The 24,921-nt window shown below is 43.9% G+C and overlaps 1 protein-coding gene and 1 long non-coding RNA gene across 5 annotated transcripts in view; both read left to right on the forward strand.

Moving 5' to 3' along the window:
* Window positions 1-4,524, forward strand: part of TNFRSF11A (TNF receptor superfamily member 11a) — a 28,716-nt gene extending 24,192 nt beyond the window's left edge. For both annotated transcript variants that reach the window (XM_088064432.1, XM_014255606.2), the window contains exon 11: window positions 1,386-4,524. In XM_088064432.1, coding sequence (XP_087920558.1) covers window positions 1,386-1,765 — 380 coding nt within the window. In that variant the 3' untranslated portion in view covers window positions 1,766-4,524. The remainder of the gene's footprint in view (window positions 1-1,385) is intronic.
* A 13,801-nt stretch (window positions 4,525-18,325) lies between these two features.
* LOC148185140 (uncharacterized) lies at window positions 18,326-23,604 on the forward strand. Of its 3 annotated transcripts, none has more exons than XR_015773079.1 (3): window positions 18,326-18,458; window positions 18,640-18,860; window positions 20,611-23,604. It is a non-coding gene; the product is annotated as an uncharacterized LOC148185140 (long non-coding RNA). The 3 variants fall into 3 exon arrangements; XR_015773078.1 differs by having other exon boundaries at window positions 18,402-18,511; XR_015773077.1 differs by having other exon boundaries at window positions 18,400-18,860.
* The last annotated feature ends 1,317 nt before the right edge of the window (window positions 23,605-24,921 follow it).

The raw sequence follows: 24,921 nt of genomic DNA on the forward strand, positions 1-24,921 counted from the left end.
TTATTTTTGTACTGCCATTATGCCCAAGAGTTTTGTTCATGGCAAACAGCCAAACTGAATTGAACACAGGGGAAAGAACCAGCAGGGAAAAACTCCCGCAGAGAAAACCCTTATGGACATCTCATATTAATCAACAGCACTTGGAAAGAAAGCAAAGAGCTAGCAATGCAGTGGTTTAGGTGAAATAAATAAGATTGCTTAAGGAGGGCCTATTAGAGAGACGCTCGAGTGCTGCCCAGACTCAGCTCTGAGAAGATCCTGACTCCACACAGCTGGAGACTAGTGCCCAGTGCTGGTGTGCAAACATCACCTGTGGCCTCTGGAAAAACAGCATTTCTCTGGGAGGAATGTAATGAAGAAAGGCACAAAATAGCTAAAAGGAGTCAAATCAGTAATTTGCAAGTAATGATGAAGTGAAGAACAGCAGGAAAAACACTTTTTAGTAAGGGTGTTCACAGGCTAGGAAAATTTTATTTACTTAGTTTCTTCAGTTTGTTTAATTTTCAGACTTTGGCAAGCTTGTTAGTTTGATGTTCGAAGTTTGTTCTCAGTTATTTTCTTTCTGCTCTGAGGGAAGTTTATTAATTCCAAGAGCTTGGTCCTGCTGTCACTTAGGTCTGCAGCCCAGTCCATGAATAGCAGAAAGATTGCATTTATGCTGAAAAATCTCTAACCTCAGGCAGACTGACTGAAACCGTAACTCTGTTAAGTTGCTGTAATGTAGACTCTGTCTCTTCAACTGTGTCAATCTATATCCAGCTAAATCCGTGCAGGGGCTAGGTGAGTGCCAGAGTGTACCTACATGGAGGATCTGGACTACATAACATAATTGTATAAACTCTGTGCTGTTTGGACACTGTGTGACTCTGTGATCGGATGTTAAGTCTTTCAGTATTTATTTAGTAATCCTGCTGTCTAACCCAAATGGTAGGATTGACTGGGGGTTTATTGCCCCTTTGGTCAACAGTGGGATTTCTGGGACTCTAAGAAAAAATAAATCTCATAATCAGAAATAATTAGCATTTCCTCACAAACCGCTAGCAGAGGCAGATTGGACACAGCTTTGTGCATCAGGCAGCACAGGGAACATGAAATCATCAGCCCTCTCTCTGGCTTCCCAGATCACAGCTCAGAGGGAAAAAATTCCCAGCCCTTCTAGACAGGCTCCTTGCGTATGACAGACTTTGTCCTGACAAGACAAAAATGGAAATAATGAAGAGGTTCAGTGGAAGGCATTGATTATAAAAGCATCCTCATGTCACGGGGGAAAAAATAATGGAACAAGAACAAAGCCACCACAGCAGATTAGGTTCACTGCACTAAGTGTCCACCTTGTGAGGGGAAAATATTAATCATGTCTTCTTTTCTCCCCCCTCCTTCCTTAGGAAATGTGACTGGAAACAGCAACTCCACCTTTATTTCAAGTGGACAAGTGATGAATTTCAAGGGCGACATCATTGTTGTCTACCTTAGCCAAAACTCTCAGGAGGGGGCGACGGCCTCGGGGCTGAGCGAGGAGAACGTGGGCAGCCCCGTGCAGGAGGAGAACCTCAGCCGCTGCGAGACTTTTGCCGGCAATGCCCAGCACTACAAGGAGAAGTGTGCAGAGCTGCAGGGCGCCCGCCCGGCCCCGGGGAGCGGGGGGCCACGATGGCTTGGTGGAGCCCTGGGCCAGGAGCGGGGTCCCTCCTGTGGTGGACAAGCCTTCCAGCCCGTGCAGGAGGAAGGGAAGCTGGGACACTTCTCGGAGAAGGTGTTGAACTGAGGGGGCACGGTATCCTCGCTGTGGGCCAGGGCACCGGCACACAGCCCCCGACGAGGCTGCTGCCGTGCTGCCAAAATCCTGGGTGTCACGACAGACTGGGAGACTGTTGCTGCCCCTGGTGTCTCCTGGGAACTTTGACAGCTGGAAGGACCCTCACGGCGCACATGTCAGTGGTGGTGGTGGTGGTGGTGCTCTGGGTGGAGGTGGCCGACGGGGATGGGCGCACGCGTGAAGCCGGGCACGCTGCCCCTGTTGCAGAAGCAGCAGCAGGGCTTTCTCCTCTCCCCCAGAGGGAGATGGGCTCCCTGCCTGCCCCCCATTCCCTGCCACCTCTCCCTGGCAAGTGGCAAAAGGGAACTGAGATCTGTTGATCTGGGGACTCTCTGAGGCAGAGAGCACTGCTGGCCAGGTGTGCAGGGTGCTCCTGGAGAGGGGACGATGTGGCCATGGACTGGATTCATGGGGGCCCCTGAATTCTGCCTCAGGGTTTCTTTTTTGCAACTAAGCTGTACCCATTTTGCTGGGTCTTGGAGGTGGAAGGAAGCCATGGTGCTGCTGCAGCCTTTGCCTCCCTGCGGTGATGTGGCAGATGGCATCATCCCTTCCCATCTTTTCCCAAGGAAGCAGACACTCCAGTCCCAAATCAGCAATCAGCACCAGAGCCAAGGTCCTGGGCTGCCCTTATTGACTTGTGTGTGTGTAATGCTGCCACAGGCAGATGATAGCATGCAAAATACAGATGATATGCTTTAAAAGCATGTCAGATTAATCTCGAGCAAAGAGCATTCATGGTGACCCTGATTCACCTCTGCCTTACTGCACCTCTCCAGAGGAGTTCAAACCTCTGGAGATGAGAGTGATGTGTGCCTGGTACACTGCTGCAGGAATAACATCACTATAGTTTAAGACAAAGAGCTGCTAGCAGGTGGAGAAAGAGTCTGTGACTACCAGCTGTGCATATTTCCTGAATTACAGGAGAGGGAGGGATTACCCAAAGATGGAGAATTTGGTCAGGGTCAAGCACTTGTTCTTTTATCTGCCCAAACAATTTTGTCATTCCCTTTGCTATTTTCATTTATAGGCAGAGATTTACTTTAGGTAGCATGAAGCTATTTCCAGAACCTGGCCTGTGTAAGCTGAAGTCAGAGAGTAGCCTCTGTCACACTGGGAGCTGATGAGCAATGGGACCAAAGGTTTGGCATTAAAGAATAATAATAGTTGTATTTAGAAGGGAATCTTGGCTACTTGGCTGGCTTTGGTTCATGTGCAATATCCTACAGCCTTCTCCAGTAGCTACTGTGGAGAGAAAAATGAAGGGAACAGAGTCTTAAGGATCTCTCAAAAGAAAAAGATAATATTTTTAATTATTTCCTGACAAGGGATAATTTTCTGACATTCTCCTGCAGATGTAAGTGCTGCAGGAATCTATCTGCAGCTGGAGCCTTCAGGAGGGCAAGTGCTCTGTTTCCTGCCAGACAGCAAAGGGATCTCCTAGTGTAGTTTTGGCTTTGCTGATGGAAAAGGTTTCTGGTTGGGAGGGATTCTCCCCAGAAAGATTTTAAAGCTGAGGGGTTTACTGCATAGCTGCTGTTTGCAGAAGTACTTCTCTGTGGGGAAAGAGCACCTACAAAGCTGGCAGTGTGATCACTGTGTCACAATGAGCTTCTCATGCATAAAACAAAAGGATGGGCTTAGCCACCTTCACCTCTCCGGATAATAATTCTGCATTGTTTGTATATCTGGGATGTAAAGTTCAGTACAAATGTTCAAGACTGTCTCTTGGGTGACTGGTAAAAATGGAAAATGAACAGCCAGTCACTTCCACCTCTATGTGGCCTTTGAAAAACTAGATCACCCTAGCCTAGACTCAGACAGGCAGGTAGAATGTCCCATTCAGTGATGGCCCCAGCTACTTCTGCCTCTCTGAAGGTGTGTGACTGAGGCTCTCTTGTCTGTGGTATTCTTTTGTCTTTCCTGCTGGATCTTTTACAACCTCTTTCTAGTCTCTTCTGGAGTAGTTCTGTATCCCCTAGGCACTGGTACAATAGGGACAAGGAAGCAGAACTACCATCACCTTCAGGCAAGGTGGTATAGATATTTTCCTAGTTCATCTTAATTTCAGTTGCTTTTTTCTGGAAAGCATTCTCCAAGACATCAGTCCTGCTGGAAGGCATCCAGCCAGCCCCATTCACAGGGCAGGCAGGACTGAATTCTTCCACTCATCTCTGGGTAAATTACCCAGGTCTGTCTTCTTCTCCTTCTGCAGCTTCTTTCTTCCCTTGGTTTGTAACTGCCACCGGAGAGCAGGCTCAAAATCCTGGTTTGAAGGGAGACAATGGGAATTTACTATGTGTCTTCAGTGAGGACACATTTTTCACTTGTTGAATTTCAGATTCTTACTAAGCAAGGACTGAAACTAGGATCATCAGCAAACATGAAGAAATGAGTCCCATATGGGAAACATGATGCACTAACAGACCTAGTTCTTTTTCTTCCTCCAGCGTCTTTTTCAAAATTAAAAAACAATATCACAGCCATTAGCATGCTGCATGTTCCCTGGGTCTCTGCCTGGGTCTCCTTAGACAAGGATCCCAAAGGGACTTCTTTATCCTCATGATTTCATTTGTAATCAGTTTGGAGCTGGGAGTGGATTTAACATCTATTTGTACAACAGGGACCTGTGCATTGGGCACTAATTTGGAAGCTTCTGGCTGCTATTGTAATACACATAATTAATGGTAATAAAAATCTGAAATAACTATTTGAGAAAAGGTGAAGGTTTTATTTAAATAAATAGGGAAATACCTTATATGCCACTGCCTGTTTAAAGAAAAATAAAAAAGAGCAAAATGTGAGTATGATTACATTTCTAGTTAGGCTTTTGTAACATTTTTTGTGTGTTGAATTATTTTAACAAGAAGTGCTTACCTTCCACAGTGTGTTCTGCAATGCATATTCTGCACCAGCACCAAGCCAGATAGGAGCTCTCATAGACCTGATGTGGTAATGCTTTACTGCTGAGAACTAGGTACCAATTCCAACTCATTCCTGAAGTTTCCTCCTGCACAACACACATTTTTACAAGTCTTTTAGTCTGAGGAGTCACATGAATTATCCTTGGTGAATATACTAAGTGTTCTTGAAAGTCAGACACTTTCAGACCTGGCAGAACAGGAGTAGTTCTGCATGTAGCCATGGGAAAACAAGGGCACTGGAGCAGCCCTTCTTATCCCCATGGAGCACAATATGGCATTGAAGATCAATATAGACAGTAATCATTGTTAATCTGTGTACTTTGCTACATATTCACACAGAGACTGGAATTTACTCTGTAAGGCTTACAGCATACCTGGGAGCAGCACCACTAAAATGTCATTTCTACTTGTCCATTCAGGTTTCCTCCTTTTTATCATGTTGATGGTATCTGAGCAATTACACCCCTGTGTCTATCATGAAACAGAACCCTGCTGAAAGATATCTTTGTGCTTATCAGGTATTTAATAGAGCTCTCATTTTATCAGATACCTCCATGCACATTAGGCAGCAGTGCCCTAAAAATAATCTACTGTGAGTGGAGAATTCCCTTCAGCAGCACCTTGGCAGACCCCAGCATATATCCCTGTTTCCCATTGCTCTCACTTAGATAGTGAGGTTGCTGGGTTTTTCCTTCTGCCAGGCATCCAAGTTGGCTGTGCCCTCCAAGATGATTGTGTTGTCTCTGCAGCAAGCATTGCTTCAGTCTTGCCTTCAGGTCCTCCAGCTGACTTGTCAAATTGTTAAACATCTATTGTGTTGTAAACTGTGAGCATTCATAAGCACGAACTTTGTGAAAAAGAACGCTTTATTACAATTCTCTACAATTTTGAACAATTTTGAGCAATGACCACATAACATTAAGGAACCCTGTTGCCGTAGGTGAGGATGCCCAAATGTCCAGTGAGACATGTTTTAACACTGTTTTTTTATTTCTTCTTCTTTTGGCTAGTTGCCTTATAGTTTCTTTGTTTTGGCTGAGGATTACCACAGCTCTTCTGGTTCATTTCTTAGCCTGCCTCACCACTTGGTTGGTCCCTGGGTGCTGCACCAGTTTTCACTTGAATCAAAGTTGACAGGTTTGTTCCCTCATGTTTCTATTAGTGGTCTCACATTTCTATATAATATATGAATATGGTCGTACATGAGTTTACTCCTATTTCAGCTTCACAGGATCTGTTGGAAAGGTTTCCAAGGAGAGCAAAGGAGCTCAGGAGTGTTTGGGACCACCTGTACAAGTGGGACATACACAAGTCAATGGGACATGGCAGAATGCATCCAAAGCTGCTGGGAGGGCTTGCCAATGTCATTGCAGAGGCACACTACAACATCTTTGACAGTTCATGGAGTTTGGGGGAAGTCCCAGCTGGCTGGAAAAGGGCAAATATTACAGCCATCTACAAAAATGGAAAAAAAGAGATTTGGGAAATTACAGATGAGTCAACCTCACTTGAGTACCTTGAAAAATTATGGAGTGGACTCTCCTGGAAGCTATTTCTGGGCATGAAGAAGAAGGCAACTGGGAGAAGCCAGTACATACCTCAGCTAAATCAGCCCTGTTCCACTGTCAGCAGTTATTTGCTTCATCACTGATTCCATAGAGACTTGGAAGCATGACCTTCCTCTTGAAGATCTAGGCAAAGAAGGCATAAAGGAATCTTCAGGTCTCTCTCTGTCATTTGTAAATAACTGGCCAACCCCACTCAACAGTGGGCCTACCTTTTCCTTGTCCTGCTTGCTAACACACAGTACAGGAGTTGGTACTTTCGTGCTATTCTTGACATCTTTTGCCAGCTCAGGCTATGGCTGGACTTTAACCTTTCCCTCTGCATCTCTGCATGCCTGAGTGGTATTTTTATATTCTGCTTTGGAAGCCTGTTCCTTTTTCCATCACTCTCATGTTCCTTTTTTTGCATCTGAGTTCTTTCAGTTTCTCACTGTTTAACCAGGCTGGTTTCTTGCTGTGTTTGCTTAAGTGGATGAACTGCTCTTGTGCTTGGAGGATGCTGTCTGAAAGTCTCCCAGTGATCCTCAACACCTTTGGCTTTCAAGGCAGACTTCTGGGATACCTCCTGACAGCTCCCTCAGCAAGATGAACTCTGCTCTTAAGAAGGTCTGGGGTTTTACTCTGTTACTTACCTTCTTCACACTCCTTAGGATAATCTTATCAGTGCAGCCAAGGCTGCCACTGCCAGTCTTCAGTTATTTGAAGAAGATTTTATCTGTTTCCACATCAGGTCTTCCATAGCAGACAGCTACCACAAGCACTTCCTTTATGGTAACTCCTCTGATTTTGACCGAAAGACACCCAGCTGATCTGTCCCCTTGCCCATGTCCTCAAATCACTCTTTTACGTCCTTCTCGTCCACCTTTTCTGTTTTTCTCAAAAGCTTAGAAGCTGCTGCCATTTCCTTAGCTGGTTTCTAAAATGAGAGAAAAACCTAACAATTCACCAAATGTCCCACTGTTGTGCCTTTGTCTGGTTACAGGTCAGCAAACTTTATCTTGTACCTGAAAATGGGCCTTGAAATTTCCCACCTGTAAAAAGGGGAGGGTGAGAGGCAAGGGCTGAAGCTCGTAAAGATGTGTTCCTTCTTCCCACTGCCATGTAGAGATGTTGGGGGAAGACAGCAACTTGCTTCTTTTGGAAATGGCATCATGGCCAGCAGCATCCTGGAGGCTTGGTCATGTCCAGTGTCCAGTATCAGTTGTTATCCGATGAGACCTCAGTCTCCTCTGTCCTGCAGGGGAAGAAGCAGCTGGCAACTCATCCAGGGCTTCCATCAGATGAAATCAGGCCTGTGTATGTCTCTCTTGAAAATAAATCAGTGAATACAAAATCAACTGAAATTTGGCATAAGCAGCACATGAGGACAAACCATTTCAAATGCAGAAACCACTGCATCAATAGGCTGTTCCTATTGATCATCACTGGGTTATAATGGAAGGCTATTTATACGAAATCTCAGTTATTTGAAGCACCTCAAATGAGTATCTAGAAGGTGATTTTTAGCATGCAGGCCTGCCATTACAGTTCTCAATTACATATCCTTAGGAAGCGGCTTACTTTCTTTATTCTCTCTGGTTTTGTTCAGTTCTAACATTCATTTATCTCCCTGTTAGTGTTGTAGGTACCACTCAAGCACAAAAGTTCTTGCTCTCTGTGGGAAATACAAAACAGTTTCCCCAGGGACATTTGCCTTTTGCATCATTTCAGTTCTTTGTCGTTTTTTTTGCAAGCTTTGCTGGTCATAAATGAGCTAGACAACAGATGGTAGAGCTCATGCTATAACACAGAAAATTTTAATTTAACAGGGGTTTCCACTTAAAAATGCAGCTGTCCACTGGTGCACGGCCAAATTTTCTTCTGAGAACACTCTTTGAATGTACTGGAGAGTGAGATGGATGCAAGTAGCTCTAATGATTGTCTCAGCAGGCTGCTCATAAATGTTTTCTGCAACCCCTATTCTTTTCATCCACACCCCATAGATCCAACCTGTCTGCTGGATGGGCCACACTTCAGGGATACATTAGACACCTGTCCAGTTCATTGGCTTTACTTACACAAAACAATCATTGCCAGGATTTTGTCTCCTTTGTCTGAAGGGATGCTCCAAGTATGGCAGAGGAATAAAAAAATAAATCCACTTAAATGCTTGGGTTTTCTCAGTCAGGCTGGCCTACTATATTTAAATATTGATACGCTTTGAGTCTGTTCTCTTCAAAGTCGTATTCTTTCACAGGTCCCATTTGGATCCACTGCACTACACTTCTGTCTGCTCTGTAGGAAATTCTACAGCTGGTGGTTTGTTGATAAAAAATACTAGAAATCAGATTAGTGTTTTTTGTTCTTACTTAGGAGGAGATGGAAAAACACACTCAAGAATTCTGTCCTATTAATAATTTTTAAAACTCTTGTAAGTCTTGTTTCCTTTTGGATCTTCATGTTTTGGTTACTTTGACAGTAACAACTCTTCCACACCACCACTTTTTTTCCCTTGCCAGATAATTGTGTGTTGCTGAGGATGGCTGAGGGGCAGGATTGCTCTAGATTAAAGATGGACTTTATTTCTAAGTAAAATATCACACATGGTTCCTTTACTGGATGAATGGACGCAAAAAGCTTTGCCCTGCTTTATTGTGACCAGAATATGCCTGCTGCAGGGACTGTAGAGCTGTTGACATGATTCCTTTGGAGTCCATGCAGATACACTAAACAAAGCAAATCACAGCCACAACTTTTTTAACTTGCATGTAAATAACATCAGCTGCTCTTTTTCAAAGAGCAAAGATATGCGTGGGTTTGGGTGGTTCATGGGTTTGGGTTTTGGTTTTTTTCCCCCTTCCCTCTAGTTTTCTTTCCCTGTCCTAAGCTCATCATTCCTTTTTCAGTGTAAATACAAAGGTCATGGTTTTCAGTACGGTGGGTGACTCATTCTCATGTCTGAGCAACGTGATCAAAATGGAAACTTAGAATTCCCGGTGTGGTGTGTGTCCCATGCCGCCAGCGTGCACAAAGAATGCCTTTGTGGAGGCTGGCTCTCCTGAAGGGAACCAATGTCATGTCTGTGATAACTTCAGCGCAAGATCGGAGCAGATGTTTTTAACCTGATAGCTCTGCATGGAAAAATAAGGCAGATCGCTTTTTGCTGTCGGGCATGTGACACCTTTAGCAGCCGTGGGCGTGTGTGTGTCCGTGTGTGTCTGTGTGTGTGTGTGTTTCTGGGTGTGGGTGTGTGTTTCTGTGGGTGTCTGTATGTGTGTCTGTGTATGCTTTGTGTGTGTGTCTGTCAGCCTGCGCCCAGCGCTGCGGGCAGGGGCAGGGGCAGGGGCAGGGGCAGGGGCAGGGGCAGGGGCAGGGGCAGGGGCAGGGGCAGGGACAGGGACAGGGACAGGGACAGGGACAGGGGCAGGGACAGGGGCAGGGCAGGGACAGGGACAGGGGCAGGGCAGGGACAGGGACAGGGGCAGGGCAGAGGCAGGGCTCGGCTCTCCGGGCTCTCCCTGGGGAGCCGTGCCAGCCTCGTCCCGCCGTGTCCCGCGGGGCCGCGCGGTGGCGCCGCAGGGCAGCCGTGCCCTCAGGAGGCGGCGGCGGCGGCCGGAGCGGGGCCAAGGGGAAAGGCACGCTTCGCAGCCAGCACCTTTCTCCAAAGGCCGCTGTTTCCCCCGGGCATGCCTTCTCCCAGCAGCCAGGAAAGAAACCTTGCTTGCTGTTCGGCCAGCGAAGCGAGGCGCAGCCAGCGGAGCCCGGCCGACAGCCTGCAGGTCCTGGCAGGCCATCCCTGCCCTCGGTGCCCTCAGCAGTCCTTGCCTCTCCTCACCCCCGGGCTGTATGAAACTGCAGGGCCACATGGCCAGAGGGGTCCTAAAGAGCCAGCCTGAAAGGAGACACGGCTGTACATAAAATACCATACAACCTACCCTTAAAGTCAGAGAACCAGAGAACAGCTTGGGTTGGAAGGGCCCTTAAAGGTCACCTAGTTTCAACCCCACTGCCATGGACACCTTCCACTAGAGTGGGTTGCTCAGAGGCTCATCCAACATGGCCTGGAACACATCCAGAGATCCACAATTTATCTAAGAAACCTGTTCCAGTGTCTCACCACCCTCACGGCGAAGAACTTTTCCTAATATCTGACCTAAACCTACTCTGTTTAAATCCATTCTCCCTTGTCCTGGCACTACATGCTCTTGTAAAAAGCCCCTCTCCGTCTTTCTTGTAGGCTCCCTTAGGTACTGGAAGGCCACAGCTGGGTCACCCCAAAGCCTTCTTTTCTCCAGGCTGAATAACCCCAGCTCTCTCTGCCTTTCCTCCTAGGAAAGGTGCTCCAGCTTTCTGATCATCTTTGTCCCCTCTGGACTTGCTCCAACAGGTCAGTGTCCTTCCCTCCTGCTGGGGACCCCAGAGATGGATGGCCCACTACAGGAGAGGGTGGAGTAGAGGGACAGAATCACCTCCCTTGACCCGATGGCCACACTGCTTTTGAAGATGGAAACACTGCAGCAACCTTTGGCAGCATAGCCCTATGTGTCACTTCCTCTATGGCTGAATAATTCTTCCTGATGTCTAAATTAGGTCACACTGCCATGGTTCAAGTCTGTATTCTCATTTTCAGGCCACTACATAGAATGAGAACATATTATCCTTGTGCTCTTCAAATACATATTTTAGCCTGTGTCACCCATTGACCAGTTCCGAAGTGAAATATATAAATGTTGTGCCCAAAGCCCACAGGATTGCTGTCACAGAGCTTAACAAAGGTCTATAAATAGGGTGACCAGGGTTCTTCAAGGAAATGTAAATATGGACTCAAAATGGAAAATGTATCTAAATCCCTGAAGCTGCTTTGAAATCCTTAGCCAACGAGGATAAACAGCCACAACAGATAACATAACTGAAATCTGAATGGGAGGAATAATAACTTATGAACAGATGCTGATGGTCTTAAAATGAGATCTTATCAGCTGACAAAGTCAGTGGGACCTTGGGCTCTGTGCACACAGTGCGCATAATTATGTATTTTACCAAATGGATAAACTCAGGAGCTCAGTGAGCTGGGCTGCAGCCAGCACTGTGTGCCACTCACTAACATGCCTTACAAGAACAGACATTCAATTAGTAAAAAACAAAATCTAAAAAAGAAATTATTGGTTTTATTGGTCCTGTGCCAGCTAGAAATTAAACCTTTGAAGTCAAAGACTGTTTTGTACTAGAATTAAAGCTTTCTTATCTGACTCTTCTTGTACTGGGACAAGAGTTACCTCCATTTGAAATCATTTCCTAGAAGTCTTCTCATTTCTAAGCTGCTTTTGAGAGTAGAAATTCTGAAAGAAAAAAAAATAAATCCTTTCTTAATAGAGAAAAAGATCCCTTAAAATTTACTGTATTGAAAATTACTATATGGAAGCATTTTTTTTCCTGCTGAGTCTAACTCAGGTCTACTTTCCTGAAGTAAGAACTGTATTCTGCTTAATAAGCTTAGCACAAAGAAAATTATTCCTTTTGTAACTACCATAACCTCTGAACTTTTGAGTCTGAATGATGACACTTTGGGTTTTAAAGATGGAATACATTTGTGTGTTTTTTATCCCATTGCCATTTCTGTAAAACATGATGTATGGCCAAAATCTAGCTTAGATGTGAAGAGCATACATATATATATATATATATATATATATATACTAAAAAGGAAAACATTAATATAAGACTATAAATTTATGAAAAAGGACTACATATTGCAGCCAAAAAAAAAAACCAAACAAACATGGAATGGAAATGTAACACAGCTACTACAAAAAGTTACATTTTTAAAGCAAATATTGGCAGCCTAGCAATATCCTGATAGTCTTTCATTCACTAGTAGCAATCACACATTGTTAAAAATAGTAGAATATTTGTGAGCAGATTCAAAGTTTATCAAAAACAACACAAAGAGATTTGGGGTTGCTTTTAACAAAGCAGAGGCATTGCATGGTTGGTTAAAGAGTGAATGTTGTATTGCAATGCTGATAAGTAATATTAATAGCATATAGGAAATACATGATATAGAACCCTAAAGAAAAAGCATTAATTCATAAAGAATTTTTTTTCTGTTTTCCCCAAAGTTACATGTATACAGATTTAAAGACAAAAGTGCCAGAAAGATTTTCTGGCTGAACATCTTTTCCCACTACCTGGCTCACCTGAGGTGAAGCATTTGGTATCTCACAGGAGGCTGGTGAGCCTCAGAATCTTAATGGCCATGGAGGAGTCTGCTTGGGTTTTTTGTGTTCAAACCAGTCTCAGTAATCCAGTCCTATAAAATGCAGATCCCATCACACAAAGCCCAAGTTGCTCTTCTGCCTGTGTAGACTAAAGCAGGGCTTAATGTCCCAAATATCAGGGAATGACCAAAGATGGGTAGAGTTCAAACCACTCTGTGTGGCTTTATAAAGAAGAACCTAATCTTGAGGTTATAGTCTTACTTCACCCTGCTCATTGAGAGGGCTTAACCCCTCATCCCATTAGGATGGGTGGACCTTGTTCACTCCATTTTGAGTAGACTTAGGTCTTCTTCTGCCTTTCTTCATTCTAGGTTTCAAGTCAGCTGTGAAAATCTTGGCTTCCTTTCTTAAAAATTTTTGCCATAGGCTCCAGTGGCTACAAATTAAGTAATTGTGGTTCTGCTACAGAAAAAAGAATCAATGTCACTTTTCAGATTGACAGTGAGAAAGATGCGTGTCTGCAAAGAGCATGACTTGAAGGGTCTCTTTTCCCTCCAGGAACGGATGTCTGATTAGAGCAGCTTATCCCCTCCTGGGGCTGTTGAAGTAACAAAGATTCTATGTGCAACGTAGGACTCCTGGATTCTGCAAGCAGCCCAAATACGACTTTCCCATTGGAATCATTAGGGATCGTACACCTAGGATTCCTTGTGTGACTGGCCCACACATAAATAATGGCACATGTGCAGAGAAATGCTCTTGGAAAGGCCTCACAAAATTGATGCCTGCACTTCACTTTCTGAGTAGAAGTCATAATGTTTCCTCACCTTACATATTTGCTCCACCCCCAAGCACCTGCTTTGCTAACAGCCCTTCTACTTCTCCTGCCTACAGCAGGAAACCTGCCCTTGCCAGTCCTCCTCCGAAGCTGCCTCAGTGGCTGCAACATTAACAGGCAATTTGGTGACAGTGAGGCAATCACCTCCAACAGTTTTACAGGCAATAAAGCTCTAAAGATGGCTTTGACTTGTCAAAAGGGAACTTCTCCACAGGTAAAAACCTATTTGACTTCTGAGTAATTTCTGTCTGACTTTAGATTGCTTCTCTGTTTTCTATTTAACACACAGTGGTGCTCACTGTTTAACACATATACACCTCTGTTTAGCATACAGTGATGCACCGGTATTCTGGTGGATCGTGTCCCCCAAAACAATGACTTGCTCCTCTATGCCAAGCTGTGGTGTTGTGACCCCATTCCTCTACTCGCCCTCCCATTTCAAACACTCTGCAGCTAACAGTGTCTGAACGGCAGACTGCAGAGGTGAGCTTACAACACCACTGTTGAAAGGTCCTGGAACTATGTTGCCTGCTGGGTAGGAAAAGTTTGCAATTTTTCTAAAGTTCAGACAAGGTCACTGTGTTTTCAGAAGGTCTTGCTGCTTAGTCCCATTTGCATCTACACAGAAAGAGATAAATTCTCTATCAGTTAATTTAGGTGAACTCCTAGGGCTCTGGTTACCCACACAACTTGTAATCCTGCTTGAATCTGATTATTTTTTTTGACATTCATGCTTCCTCCATAGATTAAGGTTTTGTAGCTCTGACCTATATTAGCTGAACCAGCAGCTGCAGCTCTGTTTCATCACATACTTGTTACTGCCTCTCTGTTGCTGGCTTTCAGCCCCATATTGAAGTGGACTGGAGCGTATCTCCCAGCTGCCAGACCTCATACATCTTGCTGCGTGGCCACTTTCATTCAGGTTTCTTTTAAGCTAAGGTTTCAGCCAGTGATGGGGGGGGAATTGCCCAGAGAGTTAGCACATGGTCCTTCCAGTGTCTGCAGTGCAGGTATGAAATAGGAAAGGGTATCCAGGCAGTAACCTCCTAGACTGCTTTCACAGCAATTTCCACAGCATTTTAAAATGTATAGACTGTGTAAAAGTGTTTTCTTCTTGATATTGTGCATTTCACATCATCTAATTTGCTGGATATCCCCTCTTTTTATTAGGGAGAGGGGAAAGGAGAAGCTCTTGGTATCTCCAGATCATTTCTCATTCCCCATGCTTGCTGTCAGACCCTCTCCTAGTTTTCTGCTTCCTAAAGAATACAGTCTCACTCCTTCAGATAGCTCTTTAATTGGAAAGGTTTCTTACTTCCTATTTTTCACGAAACCTTGCTATAATTTTTCTGAAATATGTTAATCAGTAAATACACTATATTATACCACAGTCTTCCCAGTGCTCAGTCATTTGAAACGGTCTTAAAACATTTCCTTTTTTTTATTTTTTTAACTTGCAGCCCGTTCTTTAAGATTTCTCATATATTGTCAACATTTTTGATTACATGTTAAGCAATGACTTTCACTGAGCTATGCATTGCCGCCTGGGTCGCTTTATGAAATTGAGGTACTTAGTTTAGAGCCCTTAAGGTGCTTGAAAATGCTCTCACTACTACTCCCGAGTGCATTACTTTACATTTACTGAGACTGAATCTCATTTCTGTTCATCTAACCAGTTCTCATCTCTGAAGATACACAGCGAAGAATTCCAAGAGGGCAATCTGCTGGGAAAAATATAAACTTATATAAGTTACCAGCTAGCCTGTTTAATGAGGACAACATCCTAAGGGAAGCAAAACTCTGAGCAGACTTCCCTCGAGCAGCCTGCTGAGGTGAAAAGGTGGGGACTTTCTGGTTTAGACACTCGGATTTCATATGTAAACAGTGCTATAAGGCAGCGCCCTTTGTGGTCTGGAATATAGTGTTGCCAGGATTAGTGAATGATGCTTTTCATTTGCAGAACTGGGGCTGGTTGGCTATTGTAACACCCTGATCTTAGAGGTATTTTTAATGAAATGCATCACATGAAACAGTGGTGCTGGCTTCTTTCTGTAAATGTCTGTAGTTTTGAGTCAAATATGAAATGAAGGCTTTGTCCTAGCTATGTAGGGAAAAATTCTGTGTGGAAATAATCCTGTTGAAGGATATTCAGACAGCACATGTATCCAGCTTTTCAGGCAATCCTTTATTAAGGATTTATTAACACAGCTTTTCCTGCAAGCCAAGAAAAAAAAAAAAAAAAGAAAGAAAGTCAGACATTTCGGGCACAAACATGTCTTTCTGGCAGTCTTGGATGGTTCACTTTCAAATCTGGGAACACCCACTCCTCCCTACTGTCTGGAGCAAGGAGGTCACTGGTGTGTTTCAGTGCACTTCAGTGACTTTCTGCAGGGAAGACAACCCAGCCTGAAAGCGGCTCACCTTCCAACAGATTAACTAATAATTCTAAAAAGCATTAAAATGGTTAGTTAACAAGAACTGTGCATCATTTTATGATCTGTTTTGTGCACTACAGTACATTACATCACCAAGGCATGGTGTCAGTTCTGCCATTAGAGCGCTGATATTTAGGATGTGTGTTCAGGTTCATAGAGATTCTGGTCTCTACAGCTTTGCACCTCATAAATCCCTTCTTTAGTTAGAAATCTGTGGAGGACAACTAGTACTTCCCAACACCTTCCTTGTTTTTGAGAGGGAGATGTTTGGGGAGGGTAGGGTGGTGGGGAGGGGATGACTTAAACTGAAGATAGCTCCAATACAAATACTGGGCAACCCCCTTGAGCAGTATTGGTACCCTGGCCAGCAATCCTGCTGCAAGGAGATCTAAAGAGGTAATGAATGCATCCAGGTGCTTAAGCAGCCTAACGCCAGGGTGTTGTCCTGCTGTGGCCACCTTTGCCTTTCATTGCCCCATGGTGCTGTTGTACCCTCTGCACCTGGCTCTGCTTTACAGAAAAGCTATTTTAGAGCCTGCCAAATTCAGTAATGTTGATCTATTTCTTATCCCTCTCCCTGTAATAACTAGTTGCCGTAGTTACCTCATGTATCTAAGGCAACCAGATGTTACAGACGGAGGCACTGAAATTGCATCAACAAGTACGAAAATTAAGTGTTTTAACTATTTTGTCTGAGTTAAGCAACTCAGGGCTCTTTCCCTCTTGACTCTGGAATTTGCCACTTCCTCTGATCAAACCTGCTGGCCTGTTCCTGCCTTTCTACTGCAGCTTTTTGAAACTGTAAACATCCCACTGTCTGGGATGGAAGGGAGTGATTCCCCACTCCTCTTCCCCAGAACTGATGGCCATCCTTGCTTGACTTTTCTATCAAGGACATATTTCTGGGCTCACAACATACTGAAAATGTGGCAGTAGGGGAGCAAGGGGTGTTTACAGTTAGTGCAGAGCTGGAAGCAATGACCTGATTATATTCAGTTTGAGAAAAATCCACTCACAGAATGAGGAGTATTTATCTCATTATTGGTTTGGGATTTTTTTAATAAGAAAATGCTTGCAAAACAGTCAGGTGGTTTCTGATTTCTAAGTACTGCCCCATGGAGAACCAGTGACTTCTAAGATATCAACAATGGTGCTGTTTTCAAGCCAAGTTGGTCAAACTCAAAATACTAAGTGGCTGATCCCTGTTCCCCCCTTACTAAGGAGCTCGCTGAGCCAGCAAAGAGAAAAGTAAATTGTTTCTTACATATAATTATTTTCCTTTATAAAGTTGCAGCTGCTCCAAGTAGTCCAAAGAGCTTGGTATCTGGAATGAGTCTTCCTTCAGGTGCAGTACAGCACATGGGGAATTGGAAATACAGCATTGAAAGTGCGGGAAGTACAAGGTGCTGCAAGAAGTAAGAATGGCAGTGCATGCACATGTTGAAAGTCCCTGTTCTAGGATAACTGCTCTGGGTGAGTAATATTTACAAGCTGTGAGCCAGTCCCAAAGGGAGTTGACTTCCCAAGTGTTATGGCTGTACACAAGTTACAGAACTTTTAAAGATCAGTGAGTAGGAATGGTTATGTCTCCCCTCCATGCCCCTCCAAAAAGGCCATGAGATAGATGGAGGGGGACCTGCATGCCAGGCCAGGTAGGCGAGGAAGTCACATGCTCTTTGCCACACAATGGCTGGAAAGTGTATCACCAAACCGCAGTTGAAGGTGCTCCCAGAAACACTTTTTGGAGCATGTGGTACCCTAAAGAATTTTTCTCCAACTGTAATGCTATATGGGTGGCTTTGCTTGTGCTCCCAAGCTGCATGCACAGGCGGGGCTGCTGCTTAGCTGGTGACAGCCATACTTGGACAAAGGATACCCAGAGGAGGAGGATGGCTCTGTGCCACACAGGTACCCCAGAAAAGAGAGAGACAGATTCCCTTGGAGAGTGCAAGATGGGAGTACACTGGGTGAAGTTCATCAGTCCTGAGTTTCTACAGATTTTTGTGTGTCTTAACTAGTTTTGTTATAAACATGAAAAGAGGAAAATAATCTAGGCTGGAAAAGTTTTGAGTTTTTTGAAAAATAAGTTTCAATGGAAAAGGAAGGATTAAGGAGGGATGCCAACCAGGGATGTGTTACAGGGAAAAGTAAAATTAATTCAGTAAGGTGCTGCCTTTATTCTATCATGGGGTTCATCTTACAGCTGCTGTCTTTTCACTCCCTCATTTTTTCAAAAGCTCCAGTTTCCATGTGAGAGCCCTGGGAGGGCATCTAAGCAATTAATTTCACATGGTAAAAGCACCTTCCTCTCAAGGTTGTAAAAGCAGAAATTAGACATAACACCCTTCTAAGGCATCTTTCTCAGGCTGGAAGGAAGCAGGTGTTTAGTGTTACATTAATTTTAAACCCATAATTAGTGTAACTTGAGTCCTGGACCTCATCCAGTTTAATTCATTGTATTCCTGCAAACGAGACTCCCCTGCTGATTTTGTGTGAATGCAGCAGGCCAGATCTTCAGCTACCTAAGCCTTTCCTTAGGATGCTTGGGGTGCAGGAAACGAGGTATCAGGGAGGTGCCATATGGATTTCTATATAGCCTCTGCAACAGAGGTGTGGCTGACATGGGCAGTGCTCTGGCTGCTTGCTGGCCATGAAAAGGGTGTTGGTGGCCCACAGGTGACAGGTACAAGAGGGAGCTGCCTTTGGCTCCTCTCACTGCTCAATGCCCTGCAAGATGTAAGCTCATTAGAAGTTGCTTAATGAGCTTTTTGCTGCATGCCTTCTTCGTCCTCAATCAAATGGATCCCCTTTGGAGTGCTTACATTTGATGGTGGATTTTCCATTTCCCACTCTATCTTGTACAGCTGTGCTGGTGTGGTTGCCTCTGCTGGAATGGGAACTATAGCTGTTGGCAGGGAGGAGGCATTGCAAGCACCTTTATTCTATCTAGTTTGGAGAAATAAACCACCAGGATTAGCACTGAATAAAGCAAGTTGGACTGCTATAACTAATGGCATGCGGGATTGCTTTTGTTTGCCCTTTTGGAAGCAAATTGATACCACTGGGAAGTACTTTGTGTTGGAAGGTAAGAAGCACGCTGACTCAGCCTGGGGTGAGGCAGGGGAAAGGATGCAACCAAGCCATACCTTGACTAGGTGTTGATAACCACAGAGCTTTTGAAGTAACTGTTACTAAGCAAAGAGTGTTTTACACCTTATGTATGTGTTTCCTCTAAGGAAAGCTGCGAGGAATTACAAGGGGTACTCTGGAGGAGCAGTACCTGGCTAGGCATTGGCTGGGGTGTTGTGGCTCTGGCACTGTGGTACGAGATCACAGTCTGGTGAAGCCAGTCAGTGTGGGTCAAACCTGTCTCTGGCTTTGCTAAATTGAGACTAAATATGAGCTACCTGATTTAACCCTTGCTTTGTACAGCTGCTGCTTGGCAGAAAATACCTGGGACAGGAGCAGAACTAGGGGAGAATGAGAGGACACGTGGTGGGAAAAGAATTTGTTTGTTTCAGGCAGGATTTTAGTTTATTTGAGCACTCAATTGACCAGAAAGAGACAGAAATGCCATTGTGCCAAAACCGCTTGAGAGCTCTCCCTCCTTCCGGGAGAAAGTCGTGAGGTCAAAGCGGAGGGAAATGAAGGCCTGGAGGAGTGTTTCAGAGGGAGATAGCCATGCTGGAATCTGCTGGGTCATCTGCAGTCTGACACAGCATAGAAAGTGTGAAGTGCCATGATTTACTGGATATTTTCTGAGCTTGGTAGGATATCTGTTAGCCCTGTGTGAGCAATTAGTGCTGATTAGCAGTTCCCTCTGCTGGCTGAGCTAACGAAGTTAGCTTCGGTTCTCCAGGAGTGCTTCTGCTGCTGCAAAGGTGCAGTTAGGTTTAGCAGCGTGGTATCTCTACTCGTGAATTAACGACGTAAGGCAGTACCACAGGGGAACTACACAATAAATAAAACCGTGGTTCACTCTGCTGCCATCGAACCCTTCACAGGTAATAAAAAGAGCAGAGCAGCCACAGACTTGTTCTAGGAGTGATTCTGACAAGCATTTCCCTCCGAGCCATTGCTGATGTTACTTTGCATTTGTTTGGCTACTGCATTATTTTGTAGGGTTTTTTGCTTTGTGTGTGTGGTACATGCTGTGTGCTGCAGCAGCTTTGAGCAAGGACATAAGGCTACTCATTATTTTTTATAAAAATAGTGATTTTGATACTCCATTTTTTAAACAGATCAAAATACTCTTGTTTTTCTTCAAGGAATAATAAAGCAGAGCACTAATTTGACTTCTACATCTCTTAGACAAAATGGAGATGTGGTGACTTACAACATCATTAACAAGTTGTGATCTGATACAGACCTCTGAAGGTTTATGTCACCCTGAAATAAGAAATTAAGCCAGATTCTCACCATCTAAGCCATCTTCCCTTCTGCCCAAATGACTCTTTCTGATGTGGTTCCTCAGGGCAGGAAAGCTCATGGCAAAGCCAGTCTCTGCTCACAGACTTAAACATCAGCTGCAGTCACAGCTCAGTGATCCTATGAAAACAATTTTACAGACAGATGTGCTTTTGTTACCGTTTGTGTATTTAATATTATTTTTTCCTTCCCCCCCCCCCCCTTCTTTTTTTCCCAAACATGGTCTGTGAATGAGAGGCCTCTGCTTCTCTTTACATTTTTGTCATTAATTTGCCAGGTGCTTTTAGACACGTCTGCCCGCTTCTGCTCTCTGGGGAGGGGGGTTAATGTTAACTCACCTCTCGCAAAGTGCTTTACAAATGAACATAAAGGCTATGAAACTGTTAAGTAGCTGTTTTCACTTCCAGGGTACCTGGCCCAAGCCCAGTGTACATAGGCAGCCGAAGGCTTTCCACAAGGAGATTCCTGTGGGTTTCTGTGAAGAGCCCATCTCCCCTAGCCACCAGCCCTCACCATCCAGTCAGGAGACAGGCCTGAGGTAAAACCACTGCCTTCTTCCTCCTGACAGAGAAATCCTCCTTCACTCTGGCCCTGACTGAAAGCTGAAATATGTGCTTCCCGTGCCATGGCTTGAGCTCCTCAGGAAAACTTCAGCTACATCCAAATTAATAACTGAACGCAAGCATCCCAGACTAAGACCGGGCTTACTGTGGGAACGACTGGATGCTGGCAGAGAGATTGGCTGCCGCAGGAGGTGAGGACGGCCAAGCCAAACAGCTGCCGTCTGGTCCCATGTCCTCCTCCTCCTTGTGAGCAGCAGCTCTTCCACTGCTCACTATGAGGCCGGGATAGGGGTAACCTGGTCATTGGCCCCACTAGCCAAGAGCTGAGCCCTTTCCACACCTGGCTCTACCAGGACTTTGGGATCTAATGTGCCCCAGAGACGCAGGATACTCAATGCATCTGGCTTCGTGTACTATAAATCGCTTTCACTTTCTTGCTCCAGCCGTGGGAATTTGCATACAAAAAACCCTATTAGGCCCCATCAAAGGATATTTAGATGGCTGGTGTTAAATAACCAGAAGCAGACGGTTTAGCTCTGAGTAAAACTTGTTTCCCACTTAAAAGTGAAACAGTGTCATAGGAAGGTTTCCCTAACCTGTTAGAAACAGTTTTACTTCTTTGCTTGCTGAGTCTTCACCACAATGTCAAAACTGAATTTTGGTAATGACAGGACGTTGAGTTTCAGGAAAGGTAAAATTTCATGCTCCTCTTTTCAGTGTTAAATATTTTTATATAAGGTGTTGAGCATTATTTATAGATACATTATTTCACCATTACCAAGTGAAATAAATTTGGTTTATGCTATGAATAGTATTAACCAACCAGACAATAATGGCAACAGAGCTTCAAACAGAATCACTTCTCCACAAGTCCTTATCCCCTTTGTGATTCAAGATAATGGCTCCAATGAGGTAAAGACAGGTCATAATTACTTTCAACTAACTCCTGATTCACTGAAGCTCAATCAAGGTTAGAGTCACCCCTTGTTTTATATGTTGGGCTCTTTGAACCACGAATCTGTAACCCTCCCAGTTTAAATGGGCTAGGAGGTTTCACTGCAGGTGAGAAAAGCACCCAAATGGAGTGGGCACAGGTACAAATATATTCTTGATTTGTATTTCCTCTCTGGCATGTACCTGTGCTTTGTGTGCCTTAGTCACAGGGGAAGTTCGGAAGTCCTTGTGTGAAAACTCAGAAGTATTGGTATGCAAATAGAGAAGTGTGACTAAATAGTCTCTCTGCTCCCACTATTTCACATGAAAAATGCCAGTATTGACAATGCATATGTGACATGCTCTGTATACCCTATCAAGGCACTTCAGCCCCTGACTGTGTATTTGGGGTATATGGATGCATCAAATCTAAGGTAAGAGAAGCACTTTTCCTTAATTAAACAACATTTAAATTGGTTGCTCCTTGGGATTTCCTACTGAATTAATTCTTATGCTGTAAAAGGGATTTTCAGCTACTCAGGTTGAATGAGAACTGCCTCTGAGATGTTGTCTGTCAGAAAAAAAAGTACCCAAATGTACACAGGGAGGCTCAGGAGGAAATAAGTGGGGGAAAGCATCCTAGGAAAAGGAATTCAGCAGCAGCAGCAAACCAGAGGTGGCCTAGGAGCCCACAAAGTCTAGCTGAAAACCACTGTGGAGTTTCTGGGACACTGGTAAGGGCCTCGCAGGTGTGCTCAGAATAGTTCTGTCCTGTGCTGGAGACATGTAGATCTGAGCACATGAAGATGACCATGCCAGCAGGGTGATGGAGGAAGATTGGGTCTGGAAACAAGAGATGAAGGAGAGAGCGGATAGGTAGGAAGATGCTTGTCTGAGAAAGATGAGAGAAGGAATTTATAATAAGGTGCTGTAATAAAGGTATTGGATTTCAGACAACAACACATGCTGTCAATAAACCTGTGTGTTTTAGAGAGAAAAGGAATGAAAATTCATTTTGAAGATCCTAAAAATGAATAAATCTTTTGGAGCAAAGCTGTATCTAATTTGGTTATAATCCACTGAATTGAGATATATTTCAACCTGACTGAAGACTCCCAAGTATGGCTCATAGAGGAAACTAGATCACTTCTGGCAGAGGGAAGAAAAACTGTCTGTTATAACTAAGTTCTCTCAGCTGGCATGTTTATTGCCAGAGATCAATGAAAACCAGAGGATAAATAAAAGCAGATTTTGAAAATGAACCAATAGACATTCAGGCACCAAAAATACATTTATTTTTCTGTGTGTCTTATTTTTCTTTACTGGAGAAAACCATATTGAAATATGTTCTATTGACAAGTGTGTATCTTATTTGTACATTTGCAAGACTGATAAACAAGTCATCCAGTGTCATGTAGGTCTCAGATTTGCTGCCCCTTTCAGACCTTTTAGTTTGTGGAGACTTGGACATGGTATGTCTTTCAAGGTGGGACACAGTGTTCTGCTTTAACAGGAAGCACGTGGCCCAGCTTTAACCACATAGCAGGAATTAGATGGGAATAAAATTACCAAGCAGCATGCTGATGATTCAATAAAAGCTTAACTGTATTTCCCCAGGGTGCCTTGGTATTTCTAAGGGAAAGAGAGAGTAAACAGTATGTTTGTATTTAATAACAGAGATACAGGGGCAAGAGCGTCCCACATAGGCATAGCTATATCGCTCCCCTTAGGCACTGTAGAAGCATCTGTGATTAGTGTCCTTGCACACATCTTCTTGTGTGCCTTTCTTTGCTTTAGATTCAAATGTACAAGAAGAGTTGAGCTTCTATCGAGTTTCTGCCCCACCTGACCTCTCTGCTCTGTGCTCTTTGCCCTCTTTTAAACAACACAGCATTTTGTTTCCATCCCCTGCAAAATTATTGCCATATGCTGTCCATCTTCCATCTCTCCAACTGTTCTCACCTGGCCTTCTTCCCTGATTTTGATTCTGGGCTCATTTTTCCCTTCTTTCTGCCTTTTTCTGTGCCCATGCTCTAAATAACACCATCCCTGACCCCACCAAAATGGACAGCCCCTTGAGGTGATCTTCCTATGACCTTGCACTGTCTCCACCTTCTGAACAGCTATGGACATAACACCAGGTTTTCTCTTACACTACCTTTCCTGCTTTAATGGAGTTTACTGAAGGCATGCATAGGGCTTTTATTAACTGGTTCCACTAGCCACCTTAAAGAACCCTGCTTTTCTATGGTGCTGATGAAAGAAAAGGCCTAAGGCACCAGAGTGCTGAGACCAGGGCATTGCACACAGATCAATATGATTTCATTGGTTCTGTATATTTGCCTATTTATTGTCCACTTCATCTGGCCTTGTATGTGTGCTGTGAACTCTCCATCTTTTTGTTCTGGATTTGTGCTGTGTACAATGGGATCCACACCCTTGATTAAGTTCCCAAAGACTTTCTGTAGTAAAATATTTAAAGAGAGGAAGAGTAGTTGAAACTTACCCATTACCAAGAGTTGTTATGGCTGGAGTAAGACTTTAATACAGAATTCCAGCAGGGAAGTCTTTTATTTACAGATTATTCCTGTACTTTTTGTATATAAACATGTACTTTACTGTGAATTGTTTACAATCTAAGTAGGTTTGAATCTGTATTTCCTTTAGAGAGACAGCAAATCAAGAAAAAATATGACCAATATGGAAAGGTAGAAAGGTGTTTTTGGCATACACTGCATTTGAACTAAAGCCTGTATGATAGCTGCTATGCAGTACTCAAACATCCTGACTGCAAGAGAGAGAGGTCAGCATGCCTGTCCATCTATTGATCTATATTTTTTCTTTCTTTCCTGAGAACAGCACAACTAAAGTCCTTAGATATCAGTAGAAAGGTGTAATGCAGGGGAAAAATGAGGTTGGATGAAACAAAGGCTCAATTCAGTGAAGTGTCATGATAGAAGAGAAGTCTTTTTTTTTTCTGGTTAAAAGAAAGAATCTTATCAAGACTGTCTCTTTGATTTGCCCATACTGTTTGAAGCAGACTCCTGGTATTTAATGAGCTGTGGAACACAATGACAGCTATAATTTGGCTAATTGAAAGTGACAGGTAAGGATTCTTCCTCAAAGGCAGGAAAACCCTACTCATTTCTCTTAATAGTTGGTTGGCCAGTCTGGATCCTCTCATCAGTACAATCTGGTGAAGTACTTCTCCAGCCGGGTCAG

This window comes from Pseudopodoces humilis, chromosome 1, assembly GCF_049639895.1.
Source record: "Pseudopodoces humilis isolate 2021_Gansu_Grassland_sample_001 chromosome 1, ASM4963989v1, whole genome shotgun sequence".
NCBI classification, from domain to species: Eukaryota; Metazoa; Chordata; class Aves; order Passeriformes; family Paridae; genus Pseudopodoces; species Pseudopodoces humilis.